Source organism: Geotrypetes seraphini, chromosome 8 (assembly GCF_902459505.1).
Source record: "Geotrypetes seraphini chromosome 8, aGeoSer1.1, whole genome shotgun sequence".
Classification (NCBI taxonomy): Eukaryota; Metazoa; Chordata; class Amphibia; order Gymnophiona; family Dermophiidae; genus Geotrypetes; species Geotrypetes seraphini.
The window spans coordinates 31,814,114-31,835,438 of NC_047091.1; the positions used below are offsets into that span (position 1 = coordinate 31,814,114).

At 47.3% G+C, this 21,325-nt stretch overlaps 1 protein-coding gene across 3 annotated transcripts in view; it reads right to left on the reverse strand.

The window, feature by feature from the left end:
- Positions 1–745: 745 nt before the first annotated feature.
- The window catches only part of FHL3 (four and a half LIM domains 3), a 51,324-nt gene continuing 30,744 nt past the window's right edge, over positions 746–21,325 (reverse strand). For 2 of the 3 annotated variants that reach the window (XM_033956138.1, XM_033956136.1), the window contains exons 2-6: positions 7,899–8,081; positions 6,513–6,780; positions 4,989–5,158; positions 1,882–2,068; positions 746–1,567 (exon numbers count right to left, since the gene is read on the reverse strand). In XM_033956138.1, the coding sequence (XP_033812029.1) occupies positions 1,416–1,567; positions 1,882–2,068; positions 4,989–5,158; positions 6,513–6,780; positions 7,899–8,054 (933 nt within the window). In that variant the 5' untranslated portion in view covers positions 8,055–8,081 and the 3' untranslated portion in view covers positions 746–1,415. The remainder of the gene's footprint in view (positions 1,568–1,881; positions 2,069–4,988; positions 5,159–6,512; positions 6,781–7,898; positions 8,082–21,325) is intronic. The other variant, XM_033956139.1, reaches the window with a different exon arrangement.

The window sequence follows — 21,325 nt, forward strand, 5'->3', positions numbered from 1 at the left end:
ACACAGGAAGTGATGTCAGCGGGAGAACTAACGGGGTTGCCAGGAGCACGTGGCTGACCGCCATGAGCAACCACTTCAAGTAGAGTAGGGGTGTCAAAGTCCCTCCTCCAGGGTCGCAAATCCAGGCAGGTTTTCAGGATTTCCCCCATGAATATGAACGAGATCTATTAGGATACAATGAAAGCAGTGCATGCAAGTAGATCTCGTGCATATTCATGGAGGAAATCCTGAAAACCCAACTGGATTACGGCTCTCGAGGAGTGGACTTTGACACCCCTGAACTAGAGGTACAGGGGAAGAACCGGGTGGGGGGAGAGGGGTGCCACCTCTCACCCTCGCTACGCCACTGGCTAGAAGCACGGAGGAACAACACTTCTTTCTCCTGGCTTTGGCGCATCAAGAAATGTAAGTTTCCAAGTTTTTTACATATTTGATATACCCTAGACGATTTGCAATACGAAAATTAAAAGAAAAAGAGAAGGGGGCATTCAAAGTTAAAAATCAGACAAAGACAAATGAAACTGGATTCTATCATTCTGCAGGATAGTTGCACAGCTGTGAAAGACTTTATAGATAAAAAGCACCTGCTTTATACCAGCTGAACGCATTCAGCAGCCAGGAAAACAGAAAACATTTTAAAGCTAGGTGAGTTTTTATCACATCATGTGCACAATTCAAACTAGAAATACATTTGCCATTTAAAAAAAAAAAATAATAATAAATTTGAAATTAAACACTTAAAACGGAGGAGAAAGGATTAATTTAATGTTCATTTAATCTGGCATGGTATACTGCCAGTGAAAATTTTCTTCAGGACAGGGGCCGGGGCAAACGGGTATCATCTTGGTTGGCGAGAGTCCAGTTGCAAACATCTGGACACAGTCCACTGACAGGCAACAGGTCACCCTGTCAAGCTGAAGACTATTCCCCCCCCCCCCCACTCCCCAACTTAAAAAAAAATGACATCTCATTGGCACACACTGCCACTGGTCCTGAAAAGCGACCAGAGAGAAGAGAAATCTAGTTAACAGTTATCACCACCACCACCACCATCAAACCCAGCAAATCCTGCTGTAGTTACCAGTGAAATGATATAAAGAGTTAAATGGAGCAAGAAAGACTACAGTTTCCTTTTCCTTCTTGCTACTATTGACCAGTTTCAATCAAACCTCGCATTACCGCTTAGGCTGGCTCCTGCCAAAGGGGAATCAAGTTAAATGGAGTTAACATGTTAAAAGCTGTGAGATATGAATTACAAAAATAGAAAAAAATTGACAGGCTTTTCAGCATTCTTTGTTGTTGCTTTTTTTTTTTTGTCACACGTTTCTAAGTGTCATTACTCAGCGAAGCTCTGCTCATGTTTGCTTCTGAATAAGTGGATAAGCTTCTGAAACGTTGTTTGCGCGTGAAGGTCTTCATAGGTCGCTGTTGCAGGCACGGCAGAGAATCTCGGCCTTGTGAGGGATGAACCCTTTCCCCACCAACGAGGCCGCACAGTGGGAGCACTTGAAGCAGCTCTGGTGCCAGTGGCGGTCTTCGAAGGAAATGTATTTGCTGCCTCCAAAACCTGAAAGGCAGGGCAGAGGGGGAGAGGAGAAGGTTGATTACAGGGAAGGAAAGACACCCAGGATTATATATCACCTTGCAAACAGATGCAGATATCAGAAGAGAGTGACATAGGGTCAAAGCAAACTGTGTTCCCTTGCCAAGACTGCGGTGGAGAGAAAGAGAACAAAATGGTGGAGAGAGCATGCGGCTCATGCAATGAGCTCATCCACACCAACTACTAATCTTTACAATCCCTTCCTCTTCCTCACAGATCCTCTGTACACAAAAACACAGAAAATTGAGGGCAGGTATAGTCCTCAAGGCCTCTCTTACCTGTGATTGGTGCAAAACAAGCTGAACACTTTTTGGCATAGATATTCCCAAAACATTTAATGCAGTAGGGCTTTTCGTCCTGAGAGGTGAACTGCTGGCCAGCCAGCTGGGTCTTGCAGCCGGTGCAGACGAAGCATTCCTTGTGCCAGGGCTCGTCACGGTATGTCACACCTCCTTTAGTCAATGACTAGAGATAGAAGAGGGAGGGGTACATGAGATGGATCAAGAAATACTTCTCAGACTTAGGCTAACCTATCCTTTCCTTTTCCTCCCCTTGCACCTTTCAGTTATATAACAACTATAAAATAAACCAGATATTACACCATAATAAGGTTACCAGATTTTTGGCTGCTAAATCTGAGACAACTGGGTGGGGCTGGGCAGGGTCAAGTGGGTGGAGCCTCTCTATGACAATTTTCCACCATTAAAATTAGAAAATTTTCACTTCTCTTTCCTCTATTCTTCTAGTTCAGTCATTTTATTGTAAACCACCTTGAACTGTGCTGCAATGAAGGCAATATATCAAGTCTAATAAATGATAAACAATCTCTACCTTTCTCTGTCCTTCCTTCCAGTCCAGCTATCTCCACCTCTCTCCTTCCAGTAAGCCATCTGTATCTTTCGCTCTTTTTTCCCCCTCTTCCATCACCACATCCAGACCCAGTCCAACACGTTCACCTCTCCTGGCCTTGCATCAAAATCTCTTTCCTTCCTGTACCCTGTCCTCCCCCATCCCTCAAACCTCCTGTTGCAGCCCCTGGCTCCTTCCCACTAGTGCAGCATTACGACATATGGTGCTGAGGCTCTTTTCAAGCTCGCTGTGCATCCCTGTCAGATTGTACACAATATTCTAAATGAAGTCTCACTAGTGATATGTTGCCAGTAATTCTGGTCCTATTGCTCTTCTTACCTTTTCTTCAAATTATTTCCTTCCCTTTCTTTCCTCTCAAGATTTAAATCTATTGTCTATTGTTCACTTCTCCTCAGGAAAGACAGTATATTAATATTATAAAAATTAACAAACATATAGCTTATTACATGCACCGCACAACTCAGGGGTGGGGGAGTGGATCCCAATCCCTCCGATGTATACTTCTTGTTGTATTTTTATTTTTTTGGGGGGGCCAGCAAATACACACAACGTGGTTGATAAGAACTGCGGCACTGCACTTTCTAATGCCAACACTGGAGGGAAGGAGCCAGGAGGTTTGAGGGGTGGGGCCGACGCTGGCGGTGGTAACGGGGGACAATACAAGGATCAAGTGAAGGATGGCAGGCAGGGCAAGATAAAATTAAACTACAACACTTTGTCCCCATTACTAAAATCAGGGACAGATGGCTGCCAAACAAGGGAAAACTGGGAAAAGGGATCTGAAACTGGGGAACTCTGCTAACTACACTTAAAGCACCATAAAGTGGCCCCCAAGTGTCCTCTACACAATTATATAATTATAAAGTTGTAGATCCATAAAAATAAATCATTATTTGTAAGGAATGTTTTTTTGTGCTTTGAGATTTTTGTCCCAGTGCTATAACAGGAAACTTCCCTTCTCTCCTTGTTTCAAAGTTACTTAAGGAGCAAGTCCTGCAGTGCTCAGCTGGAGGTCACTGGCTTGGAACAGTCCTCTGACGCACACCAAGCCCTAAAATGATGGGAAATATTTCTACCACAAAGCTCTTTGCTTATTTTAAGGACATGCAGTGCCATAAATAAAATCGAACGTTGCACAGCCGTCGGAAGCGTTTCATTTCAGCTCTATTGCTCCACAATCGGCAAGGCCAGCTTCCTGGTTACTGAGGTCAGCCAAACAAGACCATTTTCTCTAAACCATCAATGCAATCACATGGAAATGTTGGTGTCCCAAATTGACGGGCTGGGTCAAGAACTGGAAGGCGACAGAGGATAATGATCAATGGAGATGGCTCTGAGGAAAGGGAGGTTTCCAGTGGTGTGCTTCAAGGTTCTGTTCTTGAGCCTGTTCTCTTTTTAACATTTTTATAAACGATATTGCTGCAGGGCTGTCGGGTAAGATTTGCCTCTTTGCGGATGATACCAAAATATGCAACAGAGTAGACACCCCGGATGGTGTGGATAACATGAGGAAAGACATAGCGAAGCTTCAAGAATGATCTGAAATTTGGCAGCTAAAATTTAATGCTAAGAAATGCAAGGTCATGCGTTTGGGTTGCAAAAACCCGAGGGAACGTACAGATTAGGGAGTGAAGAGCTTATGTGCATGACAGAAGAGCGGGACTTGGGTGTGATTGTATGTGATGATCTTAAGGTGGCTAAACAGGTTGAAAAGGTGATGCTGAAAGCTAGAAGGATGCTACATTGCATAGGGAGAGGTATGGCCAATAGGAAAAAGGAGGTATTGATGCCCCTGTATAAGACTCTAATGAGATCTCATTTAGAATACTGTGTACAATTCTGGAGACCGCACTTTCAAATAAGATATAAAAAGGATGGAGTCAGTCCAGAGGAAGGCTGCTAAAATGGTGTGTGGTCTTCGTGATAAGGCGTATGGGGACAGATTTAGAGATCTCAATCTGTATACTTTGGAGGAAAGGTGGGAGAGGGGAGATATGATAGAGACGTTTAAATATCCACGTAATGTAAATGCGCATGAGTCGAGTCTCTTTCATTTGAAAGGAAGCTCTGGAGTGAGAGAGCATAGGATGAAGTTAAGAGGTGATAGGCTCCGGAGTAATCTAAGGAAATATTTTTTTTTTTTACAGACAGGGTGGTAAATGCATGGATCAGTCTCTTGGAAGAGGTGGTGGAGACAGAGACTGTGTCTGATTTCAGGAAAGCCTGGGATAGGCCCGAGGGATCTCTTAGAGAGAGAAAGAGATAATGGTTACTGCAGATGGACAGACTGGATGGGCCATTTGATCTTTATCTGCCATCAGGTTACAATGTTTCTATAACCATAAAGTTATATGACCTCACAATGCAAGTGTAAAGAGCCTTAGCCAATAGGAAGAGGAGATGCAAATGTTAAGAGCCTTAGCCAATAGGGAGAGGAAGAGATAGGGGATGCTGCAGATGGGCAGACTGGATGGGCCATTTGGCCTTTATCTGCCATCATGTTTCTTGGTCTCACCTTTTTGCAGTGGGTGCAGCGAGGTGCAAATTTGCTCTCATAGCACGGGATACAGTAGTGATCCTGGTTCACAGGGATGAAGGAGCAGGAGCCGATGGGTTGTTTGCAGCTGTTGCAGGTGAAACAGAGCTCGTGCCAGGTTTGTCCATTGTACTCCAGCTTACGGGAACCTGCCAGGACAAAAAGGGAGAGGAGGGGGGAATTCAGCTTTTTACTCATGGAAGCTGGAGATACACACATTGTTTAAAAGGGGAGAAGACATTACCTGAAGGCTTATGGAGGGAGGGGGTGGGGGTAAGATATGGTTGCAAAATGGATATCCTTCTCCAGAGGCCAAATAAGACTGACAGGATCCCACTTTTCAAACAAACAAATTAAAACACTCGCAAGGCAAATTAAAAAAAAACAACTTATAATACAGGCTCCTCTACCCTCAGGGTGGTGACATAGCTCTGGTACACCCAGCAAATATGCACATTTACTATAGCTGGCAGGGATCCCAAAGCCCCACTAGCTGAAGACCTCCCCCAAATCCTCAAAAGGTTTTGTCAGCGTTCTGGTGTCTGACGCTGGCACCTTGCGCGTGCTCAGTTTACATTGCCATGCCAACTATCTTTGTAAATGTGCACACACACACACACACATGCAAATGACTGCACTAATAGTGCACACACACACGTGCCAATGACTGCACCAGAGCCTGCGCACACGTGCAAATGACTGCACCAGAGCGCATACATGTGCAAATGACTGCACCAAAACCTGCGCACACGTGCAAATGACTGCACCAGAGCGCGCACACACATGTGCAAATGACTGCACCAGAGCACGCACACATGTGCAAATGACTGCACCAGAGCACGCACACTAGTGCAAATGACTGCACCAGAGCACGCGCACATGTGCAAATGACTGCACCAGAGTGCATACACGTGCAAATGACTGCACCAGAACCTGCGCACACGTGCAAATGACTGCACCAGAGCGCGCACACTCATACAAATGACTGCACCAGAGCACACACACATGTGCAAATGACTGCACCAGAGCACGCACACATGTGCAAATGACTGCACCAGAGCACGCGCACATGTGCAAATGACTGCACCAGAGCACGCGCACACGTGCAAATGACTGCACTAATAGTGCATGCATGTGTGTAAAAGATTGCACTAACAGTGCACACACACACGTGTAAAAGATTGCACTAACAGTGCACACATATGTATGTATGCATGCGCAGGCATGTGTAAATGCCAAATTTCCACCTTAAGTGCCATTCTATACAAACGCACATCCTTTACATTGCACATATTGGAAAATGGGCGTACACAGAAGCCGAGAGGAAGAAATGGGGGTGGGAGTCACATTTACGTTTGTTAACTTTGGAATCCTGTAAGCTACGCCTGCATCTCTGGCATTTCGGCTCTACGGGTGGCCTAAGCTTCTGCACCTAAATTATACACAGATGTCTAACTTGTTAGCATTCATATTCTATAATGGAAAAATCAGGCCCCTACTTACCTTTAAGAGATGGGTTCCTATCAGGCACTATATTAAACACAATAAGCAAAGTTTTATTAACGTGCCGGAAAGCCCCAGTTGCATGCCTCGTACCTGGCATGACGGTCTTCTCACAGTAAATGCACTTGGATGAGTATTCATTGCAGTAACAGTCGTTGCAGAGGAGCTCGTCCCCCTGGCAGGTGAAAGGTTCGTCTGCCAGGGACCGATCACAGCGGAAGCAACGGAAGCAGTGCTCGTGGTAATGACGGTCCTCATAGTACAGCTCCTGTGGGCAGAGAGCGAGCGACTGATCAGCAACCAGCTGTCTCAACATGCGAGTGGTGGGGGAATTTGAACAAGAGTGCCGACGTAGACGCATATGGTTACACTTGCTGCTTCATTCACATCTCGTAATGAGGATAAAACGTGTTTCTGTCCTCCATATAAAAGGTGCTCATAGAACAGGAGGTTGATAAAAACACATGCACGAGATTGCAAAAATATAAACAAAATTCTTGTACACTAGAACACTATTATACCAAGTCTCAGACAAAGGATATCAAACATGCTGGGCCCTAAGCAGTGGCATAGCGAGGGTGAGAGGCACAGGGACGGTGGCACCCTTCCCCTCCCGCAAACATGCTCCTTCTCCGCCCCCTCCCGTCGAGCACACGCCACTTCCCTTCTTCCGTCCCTCTGAAGCATTCCTGGCGGGAGCAGCACCCTCCAACCTGCTGTCGCGTTGCCTCAACTGCAGGTTGGTGGTTGCTGCTCGCACCAGGAACATTACAGAGGGACGGGGGAAGGGAAGCGGTGTGCACTCGCGGCAGTGGGAAGGAGCGGAGAATACGATGGATGGCTGTGCCCTCACCAAGATGGCACCTGGGGCTAGGGTTACCAGCTGTTCGGATGTCCCTGGACATGTCCAGGGCTCCGGATGGCTTTTCACAAACTGGCACTTTGAAAAGCTTCCAAGAAATTGCAGGGCAGGACAGCATCTGTGCATGGTGCGCGATAGCGCCACGCACACGTAGCATCATCACATCTGCGCATACACAATTGCCTCCTGCCCAAAGAGAGCAGGCAATGGGGGGTGGCTGGGTGGAACTGGACGAGCCTGGGGGCAAGTCTAGGGGGGTCCGGAATTTCTGTTTGGAAAATCTGGTAACCCCCTTCCTTACTACACCACTGGCCCTAAGGCAGATGTTGAAAAAAGGACCCCAAAGTCCAGCAGTAGGTTTTACCTCCCTCAAATTTAGGCAGGTTTAGGGCCTACTGCTTTGTTAGCACCCCTCCTAATGCTGGCCTTGCTCGATTGCTACCCGTTCTCAGGTCAGAGCCATAAGGGCTGAATGCCCATGCTCCATTTCTGACATGTCGACCAGAGGCTGGTCCTGTACGCACCCTTGCATCGTGGCCAATCAGCTCTTTACATTCATCGCACGTGTTGGCAAAGAGACTGTCGTAGCAGGGGATGCAGTGCGGCCCGTCGTCCATCTGAATGTACTTCCTCCCATACAGGGATTCCTTGCAGCTATCGCAGTCAAAGTTATCGGTCATGGTTTTCTTCTGGGACTCCACCAGCAGCTGAGAAAAGCGAGACGGAAACTTGAGATACACAGAACACCCCAGGTCCCTTCACTGTTACTATACACACACCCCTGCCCAGCGGGTTTGCTTTTTGGGATACCTTTCATGCACTTCCATCTATGAATTGCAACCCAGGGAACCTGATCTTTTAAATTAGTTCCTGAATCAATGGAAGTTACTACCATGTTTCCCCAAAAATAAGCCCTAGCGTGATTTTCGGGGTAGGTCTTAATATAAGCCCTACCCCTGAAAATAAGCCCTAGTCACCGGCAGCAGCACTTCCCCCACCCCTTCCATCTCTGCCTCCTATCCGAACCCCGATCGCGAGCCAAAATACCTGGAAACAAACGGCATCGTCGGAAGCACAGGCTGAATCGCGGCCTGCCCTTCTCATGCCTGGCTGTTTCGTGTCGCGTTGCTGACGACAGGGATAGAAAGATGCTGCACAGGGGGATGGGAGGAAGGGAGGGATAGAAGCTTCAAGGATTCTACTGCACAAGGGATGGAAGGGAGGGATAGAAAGATACTGCACAAAGGGATGGGTGAGAGGGAAGGAAAGATGCTGCACATGTGGGGGAGAGAAAGGAAATAGGAAGAATTGGGGTGGAGGAGAGGAAGGGAGAGATGATCATTACATTAGCGGTGAATGGTTAGCACGCGCAGTGAACGAGCGTTCGATCCGGCAGCTCCCTCTTTCCCGCCGGCCATGCATCTCCCTCCCTCCCTCCTTTTCCCTTACCTTTTCTTGTTGAAATTGGCGATTTCTATAAGGCTATGAGCTGTATTACAGCCGGAGCCTTGAAGTTGCATCACGTTGCCTGCTGGAAAAATCTCCTCTGACGCAACTTCCTGTTTCCGGTTGCAACGGAGGAGACTTTTCTAGCAACCCGACGCGACTTCAAGGCTCCGGCTGTAATACAGCTCATAGCCTTATACAAATTGCCAGTTTCGCCACAAGAGAAGATAAGAGGGAGGGAGGGAGAGAAATGCACAGCTGGCCGGCGGGAGGGAGCTGCTGAACCGCTTGAAGGGTGCTGGGGGTGGGGGGATGGAGAGGAGAATACGCTGAAGACGGGGCGGTGAAAGGGACAGCGTGGACGGTGACGGGGCGGTGAAGGGGACGGCAGAGACAGGGACGGAGTGATGAAGGGGATGGCGGGGACGGGGCGGTGAAGAGGATGGTGGTCCAGGTACAGGGCAGTGATGGGGACAGAAATTTTCCCTGTGTCATTATCTACATTACATGAAAAAATAAGACATCCCCAAAATAAGACCTAGGACTCCTTTTAATCACGCGCTAGCCGAAAAACTACCGCCTGCTCAAGAGGAGGCGGTAGCGGCTAGCGTGTCCGGCAATTTAGCGCTTGCTATTATGCGCATTAAACCGCTAACGCGGCTTCGTAAAAGGAGCCCCTAGTGCCTTTTTTGGGCCCAAAATTAATATAAGACCGTGTCTTATTTTCGGGGAAACACGGTACTACTGATCTTAACCATCCTATTGGACATATCACTACTGTGGCGTAGCGAGCGTAAGTGGCGCCTGGGGCGGTGGCACCCCTCCTCTGCCCCCCTCATTGTGTGTCCCCCCCCCTTTTTAATTTTCCAGGTGAGGGAAACAGCACAAACTTGCTGCCTGCGTTGTGTCCGCTATCCTACCGACATTGCTTCCTAGGCGAGAGGCCTGGAAGTGACGCCAGAGAGAGGCAACAAAGACGCGGGCTGCAAGTTCATAATGCTGCTCGCGCAGGAAAAATTAAAAAGAGGTACGAGGGAAGGGGGCACGACAGGGGGGGACAGAGAGGAGGATGGGTGCCTGCGCCCTTTACATAGACGGCACTGGAGCGGGGCACTCTCCCCCACCCCCCGTCACTACACCAGTGTGTATAGCACTGTATAAGTGTTCAACTATAAAATGCTCCTGCCTCAGAGAGCTTACAGTCAAACCCCCATATTCTATTATCTTACATTTATTTATTTATTCGTTATTTACTACTTATAGTCTAAGAGGTGTTACTTTACATTTAGGTACTCAAGTATTTCTCCAAGTTTTCTTTATTTTTGATATACCGTTTTATCTGTCGGGTATCTAAACGGTTTACGATAAAATAAGATTTAAAAATAAAATCTCAAAATAAAAGAATTATCATATCAAAACTAACCAAAAAAAAAAAAAGTACGGGGGCATAATCAAACCGACATACATGAAACAAAGGGAGAGGAGGGAAGGTGAGTTTGTAAAAATAAAAATAACGGGAGGTAAGTGGAGAAGGAGAACTGCATTAGGGATCCTAAGGCTCTGATTGGCCCAGACATATAAGGCCCCACCCATAGGAGGCCTGGGCCAATCAGAGCCTCAGGCTCCTCCCCAGTGCATCCCAGGATGCACCAGGGAGGGGAAGGCCCGCCATTTTGAAGTAGCAGGCCAGCTGGCCGGAGTGAGAAAACATCCCTCCAGTCAGCCATCTGAAAGTAAAGTAAAGGAGAGAGGATAGGGATTGTTGGAGGTACCGGGGGGGGGGGGGGGGGAGGCATCTCTCCCAGTGCCGAGGAGGGTGAGGGGGGTCGGTTGGTGGCGGGAGAGCATGCCGAGGGGGTGCATTTCTTGGTGGTGGAAAAGATTGGGTATCTCTCCTGCTGCCGAGGGGGGAAATAATACACGCACTCAAGAGGCGTGCTTTTACTACTCCCACTAAAAAAAACCCCCGCAAACCCTACAATTTATGATTCTTCATGTAATTTTTTTCCATTAGCCACAGTCAAAACACAGGTCACAAGATTCACTTTTAACAGTGCTATCACTGTAATGGCACCCCCCACCCCCCGGGCTTGTCGCTGATTTTTTTCGCCAAAAGTCAACGTTACTCTTGGAGAATGAGTCGGCGATTTTTAAAAATTCACCAGAGTGCTCATTTCAATACTGAAGAGCCCATTTGCAAGGCAGTGTCAGAGACTGCTAGAAAGCTCGCTAAAGACTGCGATAAGCTGTTTTGATAATCCGCCGCTAAAATGCAGACTAAACCGTCTGGAACTAGTTTAGCGGCAGTTAAAAGTTTTGAGAATCTGGCCCTTACAAAAACAAACAAACAAACAAACAAAAATGCACATCATCAAAAAAACTTTAGGAAAATTTCATGAAAACCACAATCCTGCCCTACCACAACCACGTGAAAATGTTTCAGCTGTTTGATCTCAGCAGTGAAGTCCGTGATGCACAAGTAATTTCACCATAATGACAGGAAGAATTTAAGAAAGAAAAAAAAATCCTGAACATGAACTTTGCTAGGTGAACAATGGCTTCTTATGTCTGCGTTTTGTAGCTCTGCCAAGCCAAACTCTCTCTGTGCTGTGTCTCTTCTAGCAGGTCTGTAATGAAAAACTGTCGGGAGCCCTATCCAAAGCAGAACCTAATTATATATACATATACGTTTGGGTGTATATATACATCTCCAGCCAGGATGGGCCTCTAGACCTCTCCATTAAACAGTTTGGCTTTTTTTAAAGAATATTTTAGCAGTCTTGTCTTTATGCATAGGGAAAGCAGGAGAGGGGATTTGATACATTAGCTTTCTGTGGTATAATTATTTTATATACATGTAGTTTATTGTCCCTAATTGGGCTCTCAAACTAATATTTTTTTTTTTTAACTCGACAGGTATTGTTGGGTTAGCAGCAAGATTTCCTGACAATTCTGCAGCTTGGCTACACAACAAATGCCAATATATCTGTGATTTAAAACTGGACTCTCTAGGATTGTAGAAAGAATGAACACCTTTAGCTGTGCTCCTCATCTTCAACAACCCCTAGAAGCTAAGAAAGAAACTAAAAAAAATAAATAAATAAACCCCAGGTGCTGTTACAACTCCATGCCTGCAAATTTCAAATATGCAAGTGTTCCCCCGCGCATTCGCGGACTCGCTCATTTGCGGTCTGCTCCGACCGCCTCTTCCTGTAGTAAAGTCGGCCTACACCAATCAGGAGCTGCGTGCCAAAGCAGCTCCTGATTGGTGTAGCCCGACTTTAGTTCAGGAAGAGGCGGTCGGAGCAGACCACGAGTGATTTTCTTCACCTGCCGGCACTCCAGCTGCCCTCTCCTGCCTCTTGACAGAAATTTGCGGGGATTCCACGAATTTCAGGAGAGTACTGTATATTTTATGCAATGTCCTCTAAAGCAGCGTCTCTCAAACTTTTTTTAGATCTAAATGCAGCAAATGTTTTTCGTGGCACATTATAATTGACGTGATAAAATTGCAAAACCAACAAAAAATTAAATTTGAGAATTTATTTATTTAAAGTTCTTTAAGCTATGTATGGGTAATTGTAACAACGGTGAAACTAAAGTAGATAAGAATTTCCAGTCAATGCGATGGATGTGCTTGTTTTTTTGAGCGCAAATTAACTCAAAACGCGGCTCGACAGTTGACAAGCAAACCCACATTTCATCATCAATCATCTGCAGTCGTTCTCTTTATTTAATTTCTGTCGGAGCTGAAAATCCAAGTTTGCAAAGATAAGAAGATCCAAACGGTAACACAGCTTTGTTGCTCAAGTTAGAATAATTACTGCGTAAAAAATAAAAATAAAAAACTACTTCTCATTAGTTTGCAAGGACCAATCCCTTTAAAGAATGATACTTGTCTGGGCGGTCGTATACTTACGTACACAAGACACTCGTAACATTGACAGACTCTTGCGTGCACGACATACATGTCATCTGTTCTAGTGTACACTTATGAAGGGAGCTTTTAAAAATAAAATTCTGGAATCTCTTTGAGAGACGCTGCTCTAAAGGGCACACCTTCACTTTTTCTTAAGGTTTAATCTCCGGTACATTTTACATTTCTACGTATCTTTAATTTTATTTTGTTCTTCTGTTCTTTTAGGCTACATTTTACACCCCTGAAGAAGGCCGTTGTGGCCCGAAACACCGACCATCTTGGGGTTAGGAATATTTTATTACAAAGGACTTTGGGCTCCTTTTACTAAGGTGCACTGGCGTTTTTAGCGCGTGCTAACCCCACACTACGTGGCTAGAACTAACGCCAGCTTCATGCTGGCGTTAGCGTCTAGAGCACAGGTGTCAAAGTCGGTCCTCGAGGGCCAGAATCCAGTCGGGTTTTCAGGATTTCCCCAATGAATCTGCATGAGATCTATTTGCATGCACTGCTTTCAATGCATATTCATTGGGGAAATCCAGAAAACCCGACTGGATTCCGGCCCTCGAGGAGGGACTTTGACACCCCTGGTCTAGAGCGTGGCATTGTAGCGCGCGCTACTCTGCGCGTTAATGCCCTAACACAGCTTAGTGAAAGGAGCCCTTTATATGCCTGCCACATTTTATTTATTTATATATTTGTGAGATTTTAACAAATTTATTTGACATTTTAAATAAACGTATTTGTCCACGCAGTGGTTTGACCTATGTCGCTTCCCCACTTCTTTCGTTCCTAAAGTTCGTGGGATTGGTTCCCCCCCCCCCCCCCTTTGTATTGTACGATGCAATGGAGTCAAACCAGGAACAAGGCTTGATCTGCCCTTAGGGGAAAACAAATGGAACCAACATACTTCCTTGCCAAATACCAATCCTCAGACTGTTGGGGGAGGTGGGGAGAGAGGGGAGAAATAACTTGCGCCTGTCACCACGAAATAAAGCTTTTCACAACCATTTTGGCCTCAGGAGATCTTTTGGCCAGTCCAAGTTTTAGGCTTGCATCCCAGTGCAGTGTGGGATATGTAGTCCTTGATTCTACCGACTGAAATCAGAGATGCAGGTCCTATACCATGCCAGGAAACATTTGCCAGAAATCTAGGAGAGGCTCCTAATCCCCCTCCTGTAACTGGGTACCTCTGAAACTCCGCAACCTCGTCAGCTAGGCTGTTCAGAGGGATTATTTAGATTTCTGCGCCTTGCCTTGCAGTGTGTGTTTACAGAACAGCACCCAGTGAAAAACAGAAGCTTCTCTGTACCTTTATCTTAAGCAAATACTGCCGGAGGCCTTCCCATTTGTCACACTTCCTTTTAAACAAAAAAAACCAACCCAACAAAAACGGAGCATCCAGTTCCTATCAGGCATCATTTTCCAAACACCCTTCGGAAATGGGAATACTTGCTCAGGCATAAACGGTGTAACCCCCTTCCTGCCCAGATCAGCATTAGACAGGGTAACCTAGACAGGTTTTGGTGGGTCAAGGTAAGTACCAGTATTCACTGGGGGGGGGGGGGGAGAATGGAAACTAATAACAACTCAGGTCAGATCAGGCTTGAACCAAAATGTTTATGCTTTAAAAAAGTAGAAGGGCCAAATATTCCAACAAAAACAACTAAAACAAGCAGAGGCCGAAAGCAAAACTAGCATTTGCAGTCCCTGACCGGTTGGTTCCAGACTCTCCACAGAATTCTTTTCGGATTTACCGTACTTTATTTAGAAAACGTTATATACCCTCCTCTTTTCACAGAATTCATTCAAGATGGATTACAAAGAAATGTAAAATATAAAACTCGCAGCAACAAAAGTAGCTTAGAGGTCTCTATAGTTAACTCATAAAAACCTGGGATACGCATGGGTGATCTATATACACTTCCCCCTCCGCATTCGTGAATTCCGTATCTACGGAACCGCTTATTCGCGGTTTTAAATTAAAAAATGCATTTTCATTTTTCAGGCTATTTTAAGCCCTGTAAGCCCCCCCTTAAACCTTACCTGGTGGTCTAGCGGGTTTTCGGGGCAGGAGCGATCTTCCCACGCTCCTGCCCCGTGCAGATCGCTCATAGGAAATGGCTGCCTTGAGCTCCCGTCGTCTCCCGAGCCATTTCCTGTGAGCGATCTGCACGGGGCAGGCGCGTGGGAAGATCGCTCCTGCGCCGAAAACCCGCTAGACCACCAGGTAAGGCTTAAGGGGGTCTTTCAGGGCTTAAAATAGCCAGGGGAAGCGGGGGTTAGGGGCAGAACCTTCCCGAATATTTTTCACGGATTTTTCATATTCGTGGGCCAGCTCGGTCCCTAACCCCCGCGAATACGGAGGGGGAAATGCACTTACAAAGTGACAGGATAGCTACAAGTCACCTGCAATGAAACGGGGTCCCTCATCAGCCATCATTAATTGTGTTTCTAAGGCCTAGATTCACGAAGCTCACCGATTGTGTCCAGACCAGTTTGTGACCGCGACCCGATTCCCTAACCTTCCTCCTGATCCGCACATGCAAATGAGGTGAAATGGCATGCAAAGCAGGAAGGCAGCGATTCACTAAAAAGAAAAAAGGAACACTGATTGGGCTGGCCGATCAAAAAAAAAAAAAAAGTGACTGCTGAGGACCAGTCGCTCACATCCTTGCCGACTGTCCTGCTCTCTGCCGCCCTGAAATCCAAAGTATAACTTCCCCCCAAAACCGCCCTGCTCTATGCCTCCCCGACTCTCCCGGCTCGCACTGCAGCGAAGGATTCTCCTGCTTTCTGCTGCCCTTCTCTGCAGTGCGAGCCTGTGGTTTTAACTCGCGGGTTTAAAGCAGGGTTGCACTACAGCGTGTTCTTTTCTGTTCCAGAACACGCCGCAGTGCAGCCCCGCTTTAAACCCGCGAGTTAAAAACCACAGGCTCGCGAGTAAAAGCACAAAAATTGCTAAAACTTTTTTTTTAAAAAAAGTTTTGCCACGGAGAGCAAGCACATGTGCAGACCATCTACAGGCAAAGAAGATAGTCTGCGCTTGTGTCAGGATTGCTCTGCAGCGATCCGTGTGGTCGGTGTGCGGCGTGCCTCCGATCGCCACGATTTGCATGAGGATGCTTTGTGAATCGGTCTTCCGGGAAGACTCGGCCACAGATCGGAAAGGTAAGGGGGCTTTAGTGAATGTAGACCTAAATGTTCTAATACTGCGCAGGAAACCAGCAGCAGTACTGGCCTTTAAGAAAGCACTGGGGCCTGTGGACTGTAATACATTTCCTTTGATCAAAATGCAGACAGTCAGCCCAATAAGTCAGACACAGCAGAGGGTCCTCAATCTGAGATTCTGGGTAGAGAATGACACGGGGACAAATTTTTCCCCGTTCCTGTGGGAACTTATTTTCCCGTCCCATCGAGTTCTTTTCCTGCCCCTGCCCCATTCCTGCAAGCTCTGTGCTCATCTGAAAACACTTTAAAATCAAAAGAAGCAACATTCTAGAGCTCAGACTGTGATGTCATAATGCCTCATTCCACCAATGCCTGAGCTCCGTCCTCATCTGTACGAGCCTCAAACGCTTTAAAATCATAAGTGTTTGAGGCTTGTACGGTTAAGGCAGAGTTTACAGGAATGGGGGCAGGGACAGCGACAAAACTTGTGGGGATTGGATGGGGAAGTTTGAGTTCCTGCAAGGACAGGGAAAAAAAACTTTGTCCCCATGTCTTTGGCCCTTGAGAAGGCAGCATCCTTAAGGATGGTACCTGGATTTAGCTATCATAACAGGGTGCAGTGGCCAGATTAGGAACAGAGGGTGAATCTATTAATGTAAGGGGTAAAATACCTCATAGGAATTACCTAAATATGACATACTTAGGCTTATGAGGTCAAGGTTGTGCAGGAACTTTCCTCTGTATCCTAGATTCTCAGCTGCACATCCCCTCCCCCCCCCCACTCCCCCTTTTATATCACTCTCAGGGAAAGCAGCTGATCAGTTGACAGGTTCAGGCCAGTCTTTCAGTCTTAATTACTTATATTTTATGAACACTTTACGTTCACCTGCATCCCTGACAAACACAGCCCAGGCTGTTCCCCCCCTCCACTTAGCAAACACAGATATCTCATTTATAAGCGGAGCCCTGCTAAGCTGACGCCCACCTGCACGTACTTCAGGGACATTGCACAAGGTCCCAACGAGGGATCAGCTGTTTTTAGAGCTCTCCCTTCATAAACCTTTGCTGTTTGATCACAAGACATCTGTAAAATAATTGGATTTAAACGTTGCGTTTTCTTTGTTCTCCTCTGAACAGGTGCCAGAAGGAAACAACATTTAAAACGCACCCATCGTGACTGATCTAAATAAACACTGTGGCCCAGACTCAAGTTTGTTTTCAAACTTTTTTCTGTGATGCACTTGAGATCAGGAGAGAGATAAAGATAACTGATGGCTACCCCTGGCACTCAGCAGAGCAGTGCTGAAGGTAACTTTGGTAATAGAACACCCTTAAAGGCTGGAAGGGCCTAAGGCTACTTGTGGCCCTTTGAAAATTATCAGGGAGAGGGCAAAAGACACCTGCTTATACAGTAGACACAATATAATATTCATTGCACTAACACCTCCGCGGCGTTTCGTAGTGTTTTCAGAGATTCGTGCAGAAGCAATGTTTAGGTTGGCGTGTACATCATCCCGTTTATTTCATTGCACACCCAAAGACTCCTAAGACTCCTGACGCAGGCCGGGTAGGCCGAGTCATTGAGTCATTGTATGAATTTGCGGAACTTTGGATGAATAAAGACATTTGGATTTATCAGATGAGTTGAAAGACACTTTCTTGGTGCATCATTCTGTTTGGAACAATTCCACTTTGGTTTTGCGACTTGTCAAAACACCATTTCTCAAGCTAGCTTCAGTCCTTCTAATTTAAAACGTGCTCAGAATAAGGAAGGTTTGCTGCTGTCGTCAGATAAATGCTGCCACAGTTACTCCCCCACCTTCCCCCCAGTGCTTCACAAGTCAGAAAACATTTTAAGATTATCCCACAGGGAAGTCCATCTGGACAAGATGCCAGATGCCAGGAACATGAATAAAGGGAAGGGAAGGAGATAATTAACTCTTCCTCTCCCTCCCCACCTTCAGCTGGGCAACAGCAAAACAAATTTCACAGCTCTGTTTCCTGCTCTTTAAATTTGAAAGCCTGATGGGACGTGGAGTGAGGAGATGAAGGGGGTTTTGAAGAGAGGGTCATGCTGCCAGATGTTTGATGGGGGGGGGGGGAAGGCGGCCCCTTCTCCGTGCAGGACTCAGGAAACTCGCCGACCTTGGAGAATCCACATTCCAGGCAAGGCAGGAAGCACCTGACTGCCCAACATGAAGGCAGTGACAGAAACGCTCGTCTCCCTCGGATGGCTGCTTTCAAAATTTCTCCTATCCCTTGCCCCTGTGCGCCTTCAGTCCGTCATGTTTAAAGAGAGCCCCCAACGTACACGTCGAATACCAGCAACTTCTGAAATTAATCCCAGCCACGTTTGTGCAGCTTAGCTGCAAAGCCCCTGGGACACCAATCACAGTGTGTGAGAAACTGCCGACTCGGCGCTTTACGGGTGAAGTATGTAAAAACCCGCAGAGAGCCCGGCCAAAATAATTCTGGCTTTTAAAGAGGTGCTTTGGAACGAATACGTCTCAAGTTCAAGCCAGAACGAAAGTGGGCATTTGGCAGTGGTTCTGGAATGATGCGTTCCCGGCTCAGCATTTTTCTCTTTGGACAATCGAAGGCGATGGATGCAGTGACGGGAACCCTCTCTCCACTCTCTGAAAACAGCAGTGGGGTTTGCGCCACAGCTGCTACACTGAAAGGCGTTCGCAGCGCTGTACATTTTTACAACACGGTCCTGCTCAGAAGAGCTTATAATCTAACTTGAACAGACAGGCGTGACATATAGGGTTAAGGATGCGAGGAGTTAGTTGATCTATACCTTAGGATTGAGGGAGAATATGCAAGAAATAGCCCTGAAAGGCACATATATACGACGGTGCTTTACTGCTTTGTAAACCAAGAAAGAGACATCAAAATTAAAAACAAACATAAAAAAAAGCACAGTTACTTACCGTAACAGGTGTTATCCAGGGACAGCAGGCAGATATTCTTAACGCATGGGTGACGTCACCGACGGAGCCCCGGTATGGACCTTTTTAACTAGAAAGTTCTAGTTGGCCGCACCGCGCATGCGCGAGTGCCTTCCCGCCCGATGGAGGAGAGCGTGGTCCCCAGTTAAGATAAGCCAGCTAAGAAGCCAACCCGGGGAGGAGGGTGGGACGTAAGAATATCTTCCTGCTGTCCCTGGATAACACCTGTTACGGTAAGTAACTGTGCTTTATCCCAGGACAAGCAGGCAGCATATTCTTAACGCATGGGTGACCTCCAAGCTAACAGAGAGGGAGGAGGGATGGTTGGCCATTAGGAAAATAAATTTTGTAACACAGATTGGCCGAAGTGTCCATCCCGTCTGGAGAAGGCATCCAGACAGTAGTGAGTAGTGAACGTGTGAACTGAGGACCAAGTGGCAGCCTTGCAGATTTCCTCGATGGGCGTGGAACGGAGGAAAGCCACAGAAGCAGCCATAGCTCTGACCCTGTGGGCCGTGACAGCACCTTCCAGTGAGAGACCGGCCCGAGCATAACAGAACGCAATACAGGCAGCAAGCCAGTTGGAAAGCGTCCGTTTAGAGACAGGACGACCTAGACGGTTAGGATCGAAGGTCAGAAAGAGCTGAGGGGACGAGCGGTGAGCCCTGGTACGGTCAAGGTAGTATGCAAGGGCACGCTTACAATCCAGCGTGTGCAACGCCTGTTCCCCAGGATGAGAATGGGGTTTAGGGAAAAAGACAGGCAACACAATGGACTAGTTGAGGTGAAAAGCCGAGACCACCTTGGGAAGGAATTTAGGATGGGTACGCAGAACCACCTTGTCATGGTGAAAAACAGTGAACGGTGGATCGGCGACCAGTGCATGCATCTCACCCTCCTGGCAGAGGTGATGGCAATGAGGAAAAGCACCTTCCATGTTAGAAGTTTGAGCGAAGTTGTGGCAAGAGGCTCAAAAGGGGGTTTCATGAGGGCTGATAAAACCACATTCAGGTCCCAGATGACAGGAGGAGGCTTCAGAGGTGGTTTGACATTGAAGAGGCCTCTCATGAACCGGGAAACCAGTGGATGAGCCGTGAGAGGTTTTCCGAGGATAGGCTCATGAAACGCAGTGATGGCACTGAGGTGGACTCTGATTGAGGTAGACTTGAGGCCAGCGTCGGACAGAAAGAGCAAATAGTCCAGTACAGTTTCCACCGCTAATGAGGTGGGATCGTGATGATGCAGTAGACACCAAGAGGAGAACCTGGTCCACTTCTGATGGTAACATTGGAGGGTAGCCGGTTTCCTGGAGGCATCCAAAATGAGACGGACAGGCTGAGACAGATTCTCTGGAGAGGTCAGCCCCAGAGAAACCAAGCTGTCAGGTGGAGCGAAGACAGATTGGGATGCAGTAGAGACTGACGTTGCTGCGTAAGTAGAGTAGGAAACACAGGAAGAGGAATGGGCTCCCTGGAGCTGAGCTGAAGCAGGAGGGAGAACCAGTGTTGGCGAGGCCACCGAGGAGCGATGAGAATCATGGTGGCCCTGTCCCTGCGGAGTTTGGATAACGTCCGCAACATCAGAGGTAGTGGAGGAAAGGCATAGAGGAACCGATCCGTCCAGTCGAGCAGGAATGCATTTGGGGTCAGATGATGAGGAGAGAAGAGTCTGGAACAGAACTGGGGCAGCTGATGGTTGTGAGGCGGTGCAAAGAGGTCCACCTGCGGAGTGCCCCAGCGAGCAAAGATGGAGTGGAGTGTTGAAGGGTCCAGAGTCCACTCGTGAGGTTGAAGGATGCGGCTGAGATTGTCGGCCAGGGAGTTCTGTTCGCCCTGGATATAGACAGCCTTGAGGAAGAGATTGCGGGCCGTGGCCCAGGTCCAGATGCTGAGAGCCTCCTGACAAAGGAGGCGAGATCCAGTGCCGCCTTGCTTGTTTATGTAGTACATGGCGACTTGATTGTCTGTGCACAGGAGAAGGACCTGAGGGCAGAGAAGGTGTTGGAAGGCCTTGAGAGCATAGAACATGGCTCTGAGTTCCAGGAAATTGATGTGATGTTGACGCTCCTGAGGGGTCCAGAGTCCCTGCGTGCGTAGATCTCCCAGGTGAACTCCCCACGCATAGGGGGAGGCATCCGTGGTTATGATCATGGAGTGAGGGGGTAGATGAAAGAGTAGACCCCTGGAAAGATTTGAGGAGTTCAACCACCATTGAAGAGATTGCTGAAGAGACAATGTCACAGAGATGGGATGAGAAAGAAGATCCGTGGTCTGTGACCATTGGTTGGCAAGAGTCCATTGAGGTGTCCTGAGGTGGAGTCGCGCCAGAGGAAGCACATGGACCGTCGAGGCCATGTGGCCCAGGAGGACCATCATCTGTCGGGCAGGAATGGAGTGATGAAGGAGCACCTGACGACAGAGGTGGAGCAGGGTCCGTTGACGGTCGGAGGGGAGAAACGCCCTCATTA